The sequence below is a fragment of the Sesamum indicum genome, linkage group LG5, assembly GCF_026168435.1.
Source record: "Sesamum indicum cultivar Baizhima isolate 11 linkage group LG5, ASM2616843v1, whole genome shotgun sequence".
NCBI lineage: Eukaryota > Viridiplantae > Streptophyta > Magnoliopsida > Lamiales > Pedaliaceae > Sesamum > Sesamum indicum.
Genome location: NC_142661.1, coordinates 3,110,940 through 3,128,304, shown reverse-complemented (window position 1 = coordinate 3,128,304; position 17,365 = coordinate 3,110,940). Strand labels below are relative to the sequence as shown.

The 17,365-nt window shown below is 34.0% G+C and overlaps 2 protein-coding genes across 3 annotated transcripts; both read right to left on the bottom strand.

The window, feature by feature from the left end:
* Window positions 1-7,109: 7,109 nt before the first annotated feature.
* LOC105162570 (triacylglycerol lipase SDP1) lies at window positions 7,110-10,930 on the bottom strand. The gene is made up of 3 exons (XM_011080629.3): window positions 8,760-10,930; window positions 8,519-8,662; window positions 7,110-8,359 (listed from the first exon to the last, which is right to left on the bottom strand). The coding sequence occupies exons 1-3, from the start codon at window positions 10,188-10,190 to the stop codon at window positions 7,424-7,426; spliced, it is 2,511 nt and encodes an 836-aa protein (XP_011078931.1). The 5' UTR covers window positions 10,191-10,930; the 3' UTR covers window positions 7,110-7,423.
* A 773-nt stretch (window positions 10,931-11,703) lies between these two features.
* Window positions 11,704-16,614, bottom strand: LOC105162571 (N-acetylglucosaminyl transferase component family protein / Gpi1 family protein). 2 transcript variants are annotated; one of them, XM_011080630.3, is made up of 9 exons: window positions 16,253-16,614; window positions 14,792-15,172; window positions 14,561-14,701; window positions 14,382-14,482; window positions 14,066-14,287; window positions 13,029-13,523; window positions 12,391-12,809; window positions 12,164-12,257; window positions 11,704-12,032 (listed from the first exon to the last, which is right to left on the bottom strand). In XM_011080630.3, exons 1-9 carry the CDS (start codon window positions 16,436-16,438, stop codon window positions 11,906-11,908), a joined length of 2,166 nt encoding a protein of 721 aa, XP_011078932.1. In that variant the 5' UTR covers window positions 16,439-16,614; the 3' UTR covers window positions 11,704-11,905. The 2 variants fall into 2 exon arrangements, with proteins under 2 accessions (XP_011078932.1, XP_088736675.1); XM_088880549.1 differs by having other exon boundaries at window positions 12,780-12,809.
* Window positions 16,615-17,365: the final 751 nt, after the last annotated feature.

Here is a 17,365-nt window from a genome sequence, read left to right as displayed (position 1 = left end):
AATTTAAGATTTAAAACAAAAGTGATAATATCAACTTATAGAAAAAAAAATCAAAATTGTTAATAAACATGGAAAACAAAAAATATGATAAAAAAAATCCATGAAGTAGAGAAAGAAGGGCTCTCACTATCGTCCTTAAATAATTAGGGTTAAATACATTTTGCAGCCGTAAAGTATACTATCCTCGTCAATTTCTTCTTAAACTAAAGAAATCTTCAGTTACCCCCTATTTTGTGATAATCATTTAAATTAAACGGAAATGGATAAAAATACCTTTAACTATTAATAATATGATATATTTATTTTAATGCCCCCTATAGTTAAATATATCATCAATTTGACTTCGATTTTTTATTCATTTATAATGTTAATAAATTAATATTGGATTAATTACATATCGATAAGATAAATGTTAATAGCACTTATAAGGGTTAATTTTATTTTGTCATTCAAACTATGATCATTTTTACACTTTGGCATTTAAATTTTATTTTTTTTATATCAACTTACTATCTCAATTTTACGAAATTTGTATTTTACCATTTAAAATTATTTTTTTTATCAAAAAACCACCATATGCAGTGCACATTCGATATTTAAGGTTTATGTAATTTGATATTCTTCACATATGCACAGCATGTGATGTTTTTTCAGCAGAAAAATCAACAAAAAGATGGTCATATGTGTTAAACTGCAAATTTCACAAAGTTGAGATGGTAAGTTGACGGCTTGATGCAAAAAAAAGTTTCGGTTTGAAAGTGTAAAAATGAACATAGTTTAGATGGAAAAATATAATTTACCCCACTTTTAAATTATAATAAATTTACAAGCTAGTGTCTGTGCATTAGATGAGATATAATTTTAATAACAAAAATATTACAAGTGGTCGTTGAGCTTATTGTTTTGGCACCCAAATGTCAAGTGAGGTAATTTGAGAGTTAATAAGATAATTCTTTTTTTTTTTTTTTTTTTGTCTTTTCACATACAAATTCTATTTCTACCTTAACCTAACCTTAGGTCGAATACGTTAAGTCTATAAATTAGAGATAATACTTACACCTAGGCCCAGACCCAAATTCATTTTGATACTTATGGTCCATATCCGTATCTAATATTTTTATATTAGATCCGAACTTGAACGCATATCTTTTGTAATAATTTTTTGAGTTTGGGTGGAGCCTATACCCTAAAATACTTGTGGATAAAATTATCAATGCGACTATTTATAAACTCAAATTTAAAATAATTATTTTGTACTTAATTAATTTATATAAATATAATATTAATTTATAGACATTATAGTTGAATAAACTTTTCAAATTGATTGATATATTAAATAATAGAGGGTATCAATGTGAATATATCATATTATTAATAATCAATGGTATTTTTGTTAATTTTTATTTAATTTAAAGAATTATTCAAAGATATGAGGGCAAATGAAGATTTATTTAGTTTAGGGGTAATTGACGAGGGAAACATATTTTAGCAGTGAAAATATATTTAACCCTAATAATTATATACTATTTCATAATAAATTACAGTAAACCTCACCATGTCTGAAAATCTGGACTAACATTTCTCGATAAATAAAGAAATTTAATCAAATTACACTTATTATATAATAGTAGTATTAAAATTTAGAAAAAACGACTAATCACACAAAAAGTATAAATTTTGAGCTCAAATCCAAGAAAACTACCCCCAATTAATTCTTTCGATGCTAAAGATTAATTCCGTGTCGACAAATATTACTTAATATATCATTATTAATTAGTAATGTGCGGCACACCTGTATACGTGCAAATTTTATAATATTATTTAAATAAAATATATAAAATAAATAAATTAATATTAAATTTATAAAAGAAATAGTGACAAAAAAGATGCATAAAAATAAATAAAAAAAAAAGATAGTGAGAGAGTGGAAGTTAGGGAATAAATAAATAAATATTAAAAAACAAAAAAAAATGAAACCAAATAGATGTATAAAGTAATAAACTATTAATCATTTATCCTAATAATTTATTATCTTAATTTGAGAATATAATTAATCATTATTTAAAAAAAATAAGAAAAGGAAAAGTATTCGTCTCTAATTTACGCGCCAACAGATAACCGCACGCCGAAAAAGGCTACGGATAGCACGCGGTTAGTAACACGTCAATCACGCAACACTAAACTGTGGGCTTGGGACCACATCCGTCTCCAAACTTGTCGCTAAATTACCGATATAATAATGCTCATGGTGTGAAAGTCGTGTTGTAAAAGCGTGCTGCTGAGTTTCCTTTTATCCGTTTGCTGTCTTCAATTCCTTTTGAGACTACTGCTAATTAGCACGATTTTAGTAAGTTTGCTTTTTATGTTTCAAAAGGTACATAATTTTGTTGAAAGTATAGCGCACATGATTTTGAGTAATCCTTCCATACTTAAAAGGATATTTTGGACAATTTACTATATAAAAAAATTGAATGAAAATCTAACAAAATAAGCTCGTTGAGTTCAAATTATGAAATCATATATAATTTTTTAAATAACGAGAAGGTATTTATAATCATGCCAAACTTTAGGGGATGTGCATGCTGTAATTTACCTTTTATTTTAAAGAAAATGAATAATTACATTTACACCCCATGACCTATGGTCTATTTATACAAACTACACATATCTTTTGCATAAACAGCAAAAAAATAGGAGTAGTTTGTATAATGATATTAACATTTTTAGGGGTGTGTGTGTAAGTTTTCGAAAAAATAAGGGGTTGTTTGTGTGAGTAATAATGATGTTTTGGTGGGTATATGTGCAATTATCTAAAAAATATGGATGATTTGTGTAAACAGACCATAGATCAAGAGATGTAAATGTAATTATCCCTGAAGAAAAAGAAAAATGATGAAGATTTTATTTCTGAAACATCATTAACCTTACATGATATCTTCAATATATTTATAACAAAAATAAATAAATAAATGTTCTTGCAACATAATATTGATATTTGGAACATAAAAATGCAGAAAGAGAGACATTTGATTCATTGTTATTCATTCTTAATCATTATAGTTTAATTATATTCTCTCATTTTAACATAAAACAATTATGGTTGTTAATGAGATTTATTTTAAATAGTGAAATTAAGGCTCTTTGATCATAAGATTATGGGTCTGAATTTTATCCATGTATGGATATTAAATTATTTTAATAATAGTTATTAATTAATTATAAATTTTTATATTGATAATATATAAATAAATCGTTAATGATTGAAATTTATGATATAATTCTAATTGTTTTATTGAAAAAAAGATTGTGGTTCGTTTATGTATACATTATACGGCTTAAATGCAATTTTTGTTCTGTATTTTTTATATTTTGATATGTTAATCCTTTATCTTTCTGGGTAGTGAATAGGTTTTGTAATTTTTAATTTTTCATAATTTCGATTCATTAATTTGACCAATGAGAATAAAAAACTCCAAATTCCAAAAAGCATGTGGAGGTTACATATATGCCTTTTTCGGTAATATTTGCAAATTTCGATGATTGAAGGACCAAAATCGCAAAAAATTAAAAGAGATTATAGAATGTATGTGCCACCCTAAAAAAATAAAAGACTAAAACTCCAGAATACAAAAAATACATTATAGAAATTACATTTAACCCTACTTTATACTACAATATTTAAAAGTAATAACCCATAGTTAATATTATTATTATTATTATTTTAATTATGGAAAATATGTTTATTGAAAGATATTCCCCCAAAAATTCAGAACAACAAATTCTAAATTATTTTTTGGATATGAAAAAAAAAAAATTGGAAAAATCTGCATGAGATCTACAGCATCACATTAAAATCTTGGATTGCCTAATTATTTGCTGCTCTACTCAATCATTACCATTCAGTCAACACCACTAGTAATTTCACTTTGCCCCTCTAACTATTTACATATTAATATTTTGAACCCTCAAATTATGAAAATCTTCTTTTCCGCCTCCCAACTAAGGAAATATAAATTATGTTTCAAAGATTTTTCACTTTTGCAAAATTATTTTGGTTAAATAATTTTTGACAAATTAATTAATAGTCTTTGACTTTTAGTAATATTAGTGTTAAATCTGATTAAAAATTATGGTAAAATACAACGAGCTCCCCTAAAATTTTTCATAATTACAAATAATCCCTTATAAGTACCTCAATAAAATTATAAATATTCTAACAAACACCTCCTTGTGATAGCTCCTTATAGCGGAGCATTTGTTAGGATATTTGTAATTTGATGAAGGTATTTGTAATTTTTCAAATAATAAAAAGGTATTTATAATAAAAAATAATAAATTAATTGTAATAAATTCATACAAAATAAAATAAATATCCATATATTCAGTAGAACTCAAACACATCTTAACCATATAATATGATTTTCAAAAGGTCTATATATTGGGCAATGCTTTTCCCTGCAGGGAGGAATATATGCTCATGAACTACCCTTCTTATAAAATTAACAAGAATATATATAGATAGATAGATGGATTTATTTATTTATTTTTTGGGGATTTTGGAAAGATCAATCATCTATTTAGAAATTGTTTATTCTGTGAGGAATTCAAGATAAGGAGCTTGATTGTTCAAGATAATGGCTATGACTAAAAATCGTAGTGAATAACTAGGGTTATAATTACCTCCGTTGAGGTTTGTCATTACTACACATATTCCTTTATTGTTTGAAAAATTACAAATATCCTCCGCCCTTCCCTCAAATAAAAAAATAATTATGTAGCCCTTAGACGGTAAAAAGGGATTTACTACTTTACCCTTACTGGAATTTTTTAAAATTTATATATATATATATATATGTTTGAACCGATGTAAAAATAAATAAATTTGAGGGTGTGCAAAATAAATAATCTATAGGGATATAGTCTAAAAAAATAATTTAAAAAATTATAAAATTATTATTTTATAATTCAAAAGGGTATTTTGGTCAGTTCACTATAAAAATTGGATGAAAACCTAACAGAAGCTAATGGAATGAGTTCGTTGTTAGACGGATGTTAAAATTAGGGGGGTATTTGTAAATTTTTAAATAAATGTGAGGTTTTTGTAATTATTCTAAATTTCAGAGGAAGTAGTTGTAATTTACCCTAATAAGTACCAAAGCTAGATAAAATTGATGCAAAAGCTTAGCTTATCTACCATGAAAGATAACTTTTTTCCATGGTTATGAATCATGATAAATATTTTTACCACACTCGCAAAAACAACGACAAACAACCATTGTGTAGTCATGGTCAATGACTATTTATTACAACTATTTATTTTTATTCATATCAATTAATCATGATTAAACGTTATATTTCTTCTATGTTGCAATTTAAGATATTATCAAAACAAATATTAATGTAGCGGTGTTAAAATGATGCAAAGTCATTTTTATAAAAAAAATATAATTATAATTAATTTTTAAAATTATCTAATTAGAATTATAATTGTCACATTTAAAATTTGTGGCTATAGAGGACCTTTTTATTTAAATATTAATGACATTATCGCACCAATTTATAAATATAATAATTATACCGATAATCTGGATACTATACCAATTCTTTTGGTGCGTTGATATACCTTGAGTTGATTTTATTTTATTTTTTAAAAATATAATTTATTAATTTATAATATAAAAATATTTATTATATGCACATAAAGACAGCGTACCATGATGACTAACATATATAAAAAGATAGAAAAGTAATTGTAATCATTATTTCATTAGAGAGAATTGAACATAAACACAAGTAACAGTTGTGCTCCTCATAAAAGATACTATGCATGGCAACCAAGTTGGCAAGGGGCAAACACTGAATTATTACCAAATGACAAAAATGCATAGGACCACTACTCAACAATTATAGATTGAAGAAAGGGCAATTTGATGTTTGACTACTTCATCTCCATTCCTTTTCTTTGGAGCTTCTTTCCTTGAACTTGCCTTTGATTGAGCCCTTCTACCAAGTTGTTTGGAAGTGAGAGAAAGACAACTTAGTATTGATGCATCATTTCTTGTCACTTGTGATTTCACAAGTGAGTTTCTTGTGGGATTGTCTTCTTGCATGTGATTAAGGTGTCATGTAGATTGTCCCACCTTGCCATTGTCTTTTGCCCCATTCAGAGTTGTTTTTCTCAAGTATGGGGTAGCCTCATGCCCCAATCCATTATTTATGCTAAATTTGTAATTTTCTTGAAATTTCGTTGCATGTGATGCAACGACAAACGCAGTGTTACTAAGTGTGAAGTATTGTCTATTCTGACTTAATTTCATGAATTTATCCCAAAAAAAAAAAAAAAGATTTTTGTTGGGAATCGACCACCATCAGCACAAGAAACTTTGGCTCGTAATGTGGTGGTATATCTTATGAAGGTCGTGTCAAGACCTTCCTATGGTATATATATGATTTTCAGATAAATTTTAGTTCAATTAATTCAAGGTCCATATAATCTGGCCCTAGTGCATCCTAAACCCTAATATCTATGGGCTCATCATGACCATGTAATCATTTTGGTTATGTAATTTACATGAAAGTATATAATTAGGGGAAAAATCTTTTAAGTGCCCCCCCCCCCCGGCTTAAGATACAAATAAGGGGGCTATAATTAAGACTTTTCTGAGTGTAATTCTGATCGATAGTTTGATTTGTAGGTTTTACAGCTGAGAGAACTGGACCGTATATTACTCATTGAGTTTTCCATTTAACTAAATTTATTTTTAAAGACTTTAATCTGATTTTTTGATACAACAACCCGAAACGTTCTACCTTATATCGGCTTTAGTTGCAATGAAGCATGTTAAGAAAAAAAAAATGATACTTCCTATACGATGAATATACACTTTAAGGGACTGATATTTCAGGTGTAAATACATTAATGTGATCTTCTCCAAGCACTCGTTCCAAGTGTAATCCACATTGAAGGTCCTTACAAGTTTATATAACTATGTCGTTTGATTTGATCAAACGTTTGTTTTCTCTCTCATGCTTGTCATAATTGGTTTCATAGAATAAGTTGGAGGGTATTGATCCCTAATATTTTGTAGTATGTGGCTCAACATGGAATCTCTACAAACCTAATAATGTATTGTCATTGAAAGTTATCTACTCAGATGATCAATCACAGCAAGGTCACATGTCAGTTCAATGCCTTGCATTTCTGGACTCCAGTTGCATAAAACATAAGAAATTTCAGATTGTGACAACATGAGGTGATTCATTGGGGAAAGCAGATTTTGGACCCTGTAATGACAAATCTTGAGTAGCAAAGAATTCGTGTGAAAACCTGGAAATTCTTGCATGTACTAGTAGTGAAAGAACCTCCTAGTCCTCAACCGTCCATGACATGCTTGTCATAGGCATCATTAACCTAACCGATTAATCAGTCATGACCCGGTTCGACGTCATCTCTGTAGAGGTCCTCTCTAACATCATCTCCAGTTTCAGACACCGAGCTAATATCCATCTCGTTTGCAGGACTCTCGAGTTGCACGCACTCGGGAAGGGAATCGTGGGGAGATCCAACGTTTTCTGAATCATGACTCCTGTTGGATGGAGTCAAGACTTCCTTCCTCACGACGTTGAGCATGATCCCATTGTGGGTTCTTTCAGGCTGCAAAAGATCGCCTTCAGCCACCATAATGCTTGAATTGCTTGTCCGAGCTCTGTTGCTAAAATCTGCGGGATCAAATTCTGTGTCCGATGTTCTATCCGGTATTGCAACGCTCAAACCATGAAGTACTTGATCCCTACCAGAAACTTGGATTGCAGCATTGTTTGTGTGGCTCGTTGTTCCTTTGTTTGTTCTTGGATCGACCTCCAAATTCTGCACAAAGTCGACGAACTTATCAGCCGAAGTCGTCCTCATCAACGGTCCACCAGATCTCGTCCACGAGTTGAGATCAACGCTCTCGGATTCGCTGTCACTGCCGTCATGCGCGTAGCGATGCATGCGCCAAGTTCTACCATTATGCCCCATTGAACCGCCAACTCCCTGGTGATGAGGCGAGTCTGCAAGGAGGTCTTCCTCAAGGGAACCTGTCGAGTTCTCTCGGGCAATGATGTTCCAAGAAGGGATTCTCTTGGAAGCATTGAATTTGACTGTGCTGGCTGGGCCGTGAGAAGCAGCAGCAGCAGCTCTCTCGGCACTCCTCTTCAGTCGACGCATGTGGTTGAGCACTGCAACGCACTCGTCAAGAGCAAGCTCGATTCCGCAGTTTGCTTTTATGGCTGAGAGCTTCTCCCAAGTGCATCTCCGGCCCTGGTTTGCTGACTTCTGAAGCTCCACATAAGAAGGATTCTGTATTACCTTTGATAACTGAGATCACAAAGGATGAATCAGAGACATAAACATCACAATAGAGACTAATCCTATTACGAGTAAGCATTGTGAGAGTTCAATCTGTTCGCTACGTTTTTTGTCGTTTTTCATTGGGACGTAGGAAAGAGTAAAAGATGTTTAACAGGCCGTATATACCTGAGCCAACGTAGCCGGCATTACAACGGTTACATCACCTTCCCAGTCTTGAGCAAACAGCTTGGCAACTCCACCGAGTGGGAACCCGAGCTCCAATATCTGATGGCATCTGTGTTTTACCTCCATCTCAGCTAGTTGAGCAAGCTGCATTGGTATAAAAGCTTAAGCAGTCAGTTTCTTCATTCGTCGAGCAATGATTCAACAGGGAAGACATTCGTCGTAAAAGTCCACGGAAACGTACCTTTGCAGCAAAGTTGCCTCCATAAGCTCTAACCATAGCCTTCAGCCTCAGGAGAGGTGCAATATGAGGATTTGCCTGACTCACGATAAAATGATTCACATTGAAGAGTTCTTTCAACTGCATCATGGGCAAATCGATCTCCAAGCTTCCGTCTCTCCAGCGACGCGATGAAACACTAGAAGCCTCTTCAGGGCCCAAATGAAATGGAGGATGATAAGGCACAATTTCGCCACTTCTATCTTTTGCCATCAGCTCTTGAGCTTCAAAAAGACCTGGAAACGCACAAGAAGCAGTCACAGCACTCCATATGACGACGTGAGGTGAAGTCAAGTAGTTTAAGCATCGAGGCGGCTCATGCTTCCTTGGCGAGCAAACCGTGATACCCAAGATTCGTCCCGTCATGTCATAAGCTTCCTGGAAAGTTAGATTATTTGTGAGATGTCTCAGCATCATCTGCAGCTGCCGGATCTCATGAACCGCACCCTGTGTCATGATCCTCTTGAAAACGGTGAAAATCCCACCAATCTGGTCAAAAAATTGAATCGAATGCCAAGAATCCTCAAAGAAACTCTGAAGCTCAGGCCAAGACCTAGTAGCAACGACAGAGCACATAGCAGAGCCAACACTAGAACCAGCAATTATCCTCGGCAACAGCTTATGCTCCACCAATGTTTTCGCCACCCCTACATGGAAAGCCCCCAAAGAAGCACCCCCACTTAAAAGCAACGCCGTTCTACCAAATGCATGCCTTGTTTCGTGCATAAAAGCAAGCTTCTCCTCCAACAGAAGCTCCTCTGAATCAGAATCACAGACCATTCTCAATTGTGTTGTGACTTCATCTATATACTCCTTTATTAGTTTCGGCACGTGGAGTCTCCCCTTGTGAAGCTCCGGATTGCACATATTGCCGAGATTCCTGACTAGATCAGCCCTCATACAGAATATGATATCTCTAAGAGAACATTCCTGACGACGATGGCGAAGCTCCTCAAGCTTATTTCTCACTAACTCCTCGTCGTAAAGATCCGATTCATTCATTCTAAGGGTCTCTTTATCGAGCATTTTAGCAGCATAAGCCCATTCCTCATATGTCAATGCAGATCTCATCATATTCCTCCAAAACTTCCTCCTATACGCCATCTCTGCCCTCGTTTTCACATTCGTGTATCGTTTCAACAAGAATGCAATCAACGAAACCATTACTAAAATCCCTTGTGGATTCCGAGGATGGAACCATGAGACTACAGGTGATAAGTAGCCCCTCAAACAGTTCTTGAATTTGTACAAGCACATCAACAACATTCCAAAGATTCGATGCCTTAAATGCGATATCGACTTGCAGAACAAGACCCTAAATGCAATCGTTCGACCGAAGAGAGTCGAAGGCCCAATTGAGAATGGATCAACACTAGCCTCATTACTTATATCCATGATTTCAGCTAAATAAAGGAACAGAACTTCTCTATTCAAGAACTGTGCTTTCTATAAACTTAAAGTTGTATTTCTCCAACAATCAATACAGATTAAGATCCAGATATCGCTAATGATAATCAAACCAAGCAATACAGGAATTCTCTGCAGATACTCAAAGAAACAAAGAACAAGGTGGAAGCAAGGGTTGTAAACAGCTTAAAATTTGAGCATTAAACAAAAAGCTCTTACAGCTCCCCATTTCAAAAACTTAGAATCAGTGTCTTTGATGACATACTCAACCAAGAAACAAAGCCCTTAACACCAAGAATCACAAAGAAACAAGTTTTCCAGTGAGAACCCCAGAAATCAAGAAGAGAAAGAACACCCAAAATTTTACTTCAATCAACCTCAAAAAGGGTCCTCAAATCAAACCCACAAAGTTAGTTCTGTCTGGTTAAAGATCACGCAAGAACATACATATATATATTTAGAGAAACAAATGCTAGGCTGCCCACAACTTCACAGAAAAGGAAACTAAGCAGGCAGCAGCTTAAATTATTAAAAGGAGATGTTACTATTGAATAATAAATGCATTGGGAGTTGCAAGATTCTGGATCAGATTAGATAACGATATCCTTGTGGGATCATTTAAGAAGTGACGTCTGGGGCAATGGATCACTATGCAGCACTGGATTATATATACATGTATATATATCTTATAATACTTATATGTATATATATAGCATGAAGAGATAGATATACACATTACTGTTTTGTCAGAGGAAAGAGATAAGAAGGTCAGGAACTTCTTGAATCCTGTTTTTTCTTTTATATTCATGTGTGTGTTTTTTTTCCTTTTTACAGGACGTTCGAGTGTTTGAAAAGTTCGTTGGGACTATGATTGCAGAGGGAGACAGTAGAAACACTCTGACATCTGACCAATTTCTCTTTCACTTTCCGTTTTGGTAATACATAGTATTTTGGTCCCCCCCCCCCACAACATCCAGACTATTTTAATTTTGGTTCCGAATCATGTCACTGCATCCTGCAAGTCGGTTTATGAGCAATTTGAGTGTTGAGCGATATAATTATTTCTTTAACTATGTAAGAATTTATAAGGTGTAAAATACTTGATAATTTTTCTACAAGAAAAAAGCTCATGAGATTCAATAATAAAACATTAAAATTTTACATATCTTTTTAGGAAAAGTAAAGATTTTAATTTATTTCAATTTAATCGTATCAATTACAACATCTATGTAGAAACTTCACGATCTTATTTATCTAAATAAGTAAAATTACATGTTTAAAAAATATTCTACAAAATGTCTAAATTTATAAATATTTTAAATAAATATAGACTAATTTTCCAATGAGGGACACCCTTTCTTGAGGAGGAAAGTTTTTGAAATAGCATTTCAAAAGATCATAAACTCGAGTTATATGCCAATTCAGTGAACCCCAATCAGCAAAGAGCATCTCAAGAACGAGGGCAAAGTACAACTGGTGACAAGACTAAAAGACACGGAGAAACTTGAAGCCATTGCATTTGATAGTACCAGGAAAAGAGTCCTTACAGAAGTCGAGAAAAATGGCATCCACCTACAAAGAATGCCGCATTCCTCCCTGAATTCACTAGTTAATAGAAAGTATCTCAATGCAACGCCCACATTCGAACGAGTCAAAAAGAGAAAAACCAAGTTGGATGAAGAGCAATATCTTTGTCATTCACGTCAATGAGTATACAGATCTTCCCTGCAAGCATAAACTGAATCACGGCAAAGACGCCAGTACTCTTTCCAGGGGATTGTGATCCATGGCAACTTCAGAGGGAAACTAAGCCCTGGAGCATGCGGGATGCTGCACATGAAAAACAATAGAGAAAACTCAGCAAGAGGGGAGAGAAGTAATTTACTTTCATTTTAAGGAAAAAAAAACAAGGCTGAAAACAGAGAAGGCGAGTTTTCTGAGGTTGGAGATGGGAGGAACACCTTTTTCCAGTGAGAAGCCCGTAGGCAGACGAGCCAATCGATGATCTAGAAAAAGCTGAATAACAGTATCTGTAGTGGGGGCGGACTACCTCTCCTGAATAAAATTTCACAAGTTAGATATTACAAGAAATCTGTGGAGCCCCAGAGTCATTCTTCTCTTTACATTTGGTTTACCAAACCTACTAGAAATCATTCTATTTGAAACATATGAAGCTCTCGGTCTTTACCTAAATTCAAGTAATTGCTGTGAAGAAATGAAACCAAAATAGTGAATTTACTACTTCTACTTGCATAAGCTGTTTCTTGCAGCTTCCCAGGCAATGAATTACTACCATTAACAGCTGCTGTCTCAGAATGTTGGGATAATGTGACATCAAACCATATTCCTGATGGAAATCTATTTCTCCTCTTCAACCAAAGCAAAACTTTAGCATACGGAGTGGAATGGATAAAAGATACGGCAGCCTCAACAACTATGCAGATAAAGCTCACAGCCGTATGCAAAATGGTGAAAAAAATGTAGAATGCAGATGTTGTTGGTAGTAGAAGTAAAATTGGGGTAAACAGGAGAGAACCAACTACATGTTGCTCAACAGAATAGTCATAGCTGTCCAACCTGAGGCGTAGAGGATTCCACTTCCTACCCCTGCAATGAATTCACCAATTATGTTATTAGAATGTTGAACCATTACAATATCCGTACTATCACAATGAGCAAAGTACCATTACAGTTTCATATTATCGCTCTCCCTCTCTCTCTCCCCCCTTCCGCACCCCTTTCCCTTCCCCAGAAACCAATGGCAAGTTAAACCTCTTCAAGATGAAGAATGAAATAGGTTCCAATGAAAATTGAAAAGTCTGTTACCTGAAAAGGCGCCATAATGCTGCTACTGCCTGTATCTGTGTTGAATAGAGAAGAGAAAGAAATAGATGAAGTGTCAACACATGCATTGCTAGTAGTGAAATTATGTCAACAACTAGAGCTGCCGCTGTAGTTAAACCAAAAATCATCCCACAGAGAGCCACTGCTTTAGTGAAATGAACGGATAGAGAACCCATAGAAACCCAAAGTGTTGACCAAATTTGAATTGCATTGAGGGAAATCATGCCAAGAACTCCTGCTAGCTCAGTATTCAACTTAAAACCAGCCGGATTGCCCATTAGCCATACACACCCATTACGCAACCAATTGTTTGTGAAGTCATGAGCAAAGTTTGAAATCCATAAGGAAGCAGGTTCTGCCATAAACCACAGGGCAATGCCAAAGATATTTCCTAGAAGAACATCAACCACAACATTTGACCATATTGAGTGCTTGTGGAATGCAGCTTTCTCTGCAAACTCAACACATGACCAATCCCTATAGAATAGCCAAAATAATGAGGAAACCTATCTAAAACTCCATTTCTTCAGAAAACGAGAACACCAACAAACATTAGAGCATCACCATATACATGACTGGATAAAAACTTGAAGAAATCATTGTGTTTTAATGTTTAAGTATTATTGATAATCTCTTTGTAAAAGAGTGAAAAGATGGGAGGCGGGTTGAGTATGAACTAAATCATGTGGAAAAAAATTAACTACTGGGCCAATGATAATGTCTTTTCACTCCACAACTAACTTATAATGGACCAATAAGGTAAAAGAGGAACTGAATGCAAATGACATAGCAGATATACATTTACGAAGTTCATTGAATCTAAGCTTTATCTCTGACATGCTTAATGAAATATCACGTGAATGGCTAATGACTATATTCAATGAAGCATGTCTATTCAATTAATACAAAACCATGAACTCCTGCATAGACTTGATTATGATGCCTTAAATCACTTGCACAAATTGAACAAATCTGATGAGTGTCACAACACAATTTCAGAAATGAAATTGCCATGTTACCTGATACTTTGATCATGGAGAAAGATAGGCCAATACAAGAGTTGACAGGAACGAAAGTGGATATTCTTCGAGGTGTTGCTAAAAACTTTTGCCAATATGATATCCATACGTGCACGGGACAGCCAACCAAAAAAAATATGGAAAGACTGAAGAATAATATAAATGATGGTTGAAAATGAAGCAACAGATACAGCCAATAGTTGCCATGAGACATTAGAGAACCTGACAATTGAAAAAAAATGTTGTTACAGTGACAAGAAAAGTTCGGGTGAAAAGAAAAGTTTGTGCAAAGCGGAGGTAAGGATGATCTTTATACATGCGAAAAAAGAGGAACTGATTGCCGGACTCCGCATGATGATGTCCGTGAAACAATATTTGAGCAGCATTAGCACTGTTCATTGCCTGGATGACAGTATCCTTTTTACAAGGATTTCAAAACAACTAATTCAGAATGATGAAACTCCGGTATGACAAACTTTAATTAAGATTATTTACCAAGTCAAGGCATGGATCTCTTTGTTGAAGATCGTCAAACCATTTAGGTTTCTTGCAAGGAGATGCAGCTATGTTGGACATACTGTCGGTACCCAGGGAATAATGGTGACTACCAAAAGTGGGTATTTCATAAAATATTACCTAGATTTGTCAAGGAGCCAAGTTCAGCTGAAATAAGAGCAAAGGGAAAGAAGTAGAAGCATGCTGTACAGGTTAACAAGACTTACATACGTGGGGATCTAGGTCAGACATTATTTCACTGTTCAAATGTAGATGATCCAATTTAGGGATGAGAAGAACTCTTCCATCCAGAGTTTTGGAAAGACCATATACAAGCTTGATCCACATGTTTTCTAGAGCAGCAAGTCTATCTTCTTCTGATATCCCGTCATGTTTGGGGCATCCGCAGCTCCAGTTCCAGTTCCCGTGATTACTCGTAAATGTATTTAGACTTTGATCACTGGTTAAGTTGGTGCATTTATTTTTATCATTTCCAAATCTGACCAACTGGGTATTGCCACTAAAATCTGCTTCAAGATACCCCAGCAGAGAGAAATTTCCTTTATCTTGAAGAAGTGCAGGCATTTTCTTATTCGTTCCATGAAGGATTTCCTTAATCAAAATAAAACAGTGATGATACAAGTAAATCATCAGAAGAGAAGATAAACACACACATTTTTGGGGGACATAAATGAAGAAATTCAGTAAAGGGGAAGCAGTATCATGTATCCAATGTAATTGACAAAGAAGAAATATAGGGCAGCACTCATCTCCTTCAAATTATAGGTTTTCATACAAGGAAATTTATTTACAAGTTATTTGATAACATTTGATATGTTATGCCCAGTACACATCAGGGATGATCCTGGAGCATATACATTGTTTCTAACTATGTGGATCATCCAATGTGAAAACTGATCCAGGTAACATTGGTTAAGGTGAACTTTTGCTGCAATAACCTTGCAACAAATTACTGTGATCACACTGATTACAGCACCTTCTCTAGTCCAAAATTTCTAAATCTTTGAGCTTCAAGAAGCAAAGTTTATTTAATTACTTTGGAAGCAGAAATTTTGCTGATAAGCCATGAGAATAAATTTGCCATGTGTTTGCTTTTTCTTAAGAGTTATTAACCATGATTCATAAGAATGCAGCTTCAGTAATATTTATGGGAGCCACTCGTTAAAGCGAAACCAATTCAGCCAAGTAACCGCAAACCTAAAGTGGACTTAAAATTCGCTCAAGGGGAACATACATAAACCAAAATTAAACACCCAATATATGAAAAATAAATATGCATGCAGCTCGAGATTTAGCCGGTGACAGAAAGAGGGAACTAAATAAATTCCACACACGTGCAGTAAATTCTCTTAAGCAGTAAAGAATCAACTCAATCAGCAATAAATCAGTAACATTTGAATATCAATACTGCGATTGCCAACTCCAAGGGAGCAAATTCCAAATAAGTACATAGTTAAGCATCTTGAACAATATCACAAAACTGAAACAGCGAGAATGCGACTAGGGTTTCCAATTACGGAAAGGAACGAAGACAAATAAAAAAATGAAGCTGAAGCCATCACAGAATTCCGACATATGAATCACACCGAAGAATCAGTCAACAGAAAACGAAGTGTCTAAATAGAAAAACACTACATTTAGCAATCCCCAAACGGGAAACGGATTGTGTACCTGGAGATCCGAACGGGAAGTGATTGAGGAAGTAAGTCTGCGCTCATCGCACGCAAAAGCGATAACAATATCTAGTGAAGCTTCGGAAGAGGGAATGAACCAGCCAAACAAGAAACTGGAATTAGGTGGAGTTTGAGAGAAGAGATTACTCGGCCACCAAAGCCTGCACTTTCTTCCTCTCCCCATTTTCACAGCTGAATCGCCACTACCTCATCCGTCGCTAAGCCGTAGAAATTGAGAAAAACTGCGACGGGCTTCGGTGTGCTGCCGGCGGAGAGTGAAGAAATTCGAGAGCGAGCGCCGTCAAGCCAGCCTTATACTGTATAAAACCCGTAGATGCTCGTATAAACCCAAGAAGTAGACATATACACTATACTGAAAAAAAGGAATAAATATATAAAGCTTTTTTATTTCAAGAAAAAATAATACTTGTTCTATATTACTAAATAAAATTAAAATACTTAACTCTATAATTGCTCAAATTATTTTCAAAATAAGTTTAAAATTGAAATGAATATTATACTATTATTATTGTTTTAATTTAATTTTATAAACTATTAAAATATTAAGATAAATTACACTGACATGTCCTCAGATTAAGTCTAATTACATAAACACGCTAAGCCGTTTATAAAACTACAAATACACATCTTGAAAGGTGTCAGTGCAATATACTCATAGGGTGTTTATGAAATGTTTCGCTTATTTCATATGAAATGTACTTATAATTACAACTAGAACATCAAATAATATACTTAAAATTTTACAAATTATCGCAGATGTTTGTGTAATTTAACTTAATCTAATTAAGGGATCAGTCCGTGATATATTAGGTTGGTTTGATGTTGGGCGTTAGACACATAATATATATATATAACAAAAAGAAAAGATAAAACTATTAATCTGAAAATAATCATCTATCTGTACATATTCGAGTTCATGTTAGATCAAGGTTGGATCGATATTCAGTACAATACGCATCTAAAATATGCAGATTTTGACATATCTATCGTTACTGAAATAATTGAGAGCATTTGTATAAATTTTTAAGACCTTAAAATAGCCTCGAATTTAAATGCTTTTTAAGCTACGGAAACTTACCTATTCATGAAT

Bases quoted from the DNA above. Each gene is read 5' to 3' on its own strand.
- LOC105162571 (XM_011080630.3), bottom strand. From the start codon at position 16,438: ATGGGGAGAGGAAGAAAGTGCAGGCTTTGGTGGCCGAGTAATCTCTTC. The intron at 15,173-16,252 runs GTACACAATCCG...ATTTTGATTAAG, and splicing joins CTTCCCGTTCGGATCTCCAG to GAAATCCTTCATGGAACGAA. The intron at 12,810-13,028 runs GTAACAGACTTT...AATTCATTGCAG, and splicing joins GCATTATGGCGCCTTTTCAG to GGGTAGGAAGTGGAATCCTC.
- LOC105162570 (XM_011080629.3), bottom strand. From the start codon at position 10,190: ATGGATATAAGTAATGAGGCTAGTGTTGATCCATTCTCAATTGGGCCT. The intron at 8,663-8,759 runs GTACGTTTCCGT...ATACCAATGCAG, and splicing joins GAGGCAACTTTGCTGCAAAG to CTTGCTCAACTAGCTGAGAT. The intron at 8,360-8,518 runs GTATATACGGCC...TTGTGATCTCAG, and splicing joins TGCCGGCTACGTTGGCTCAG to TTATCAAAGGTAATACAGAA.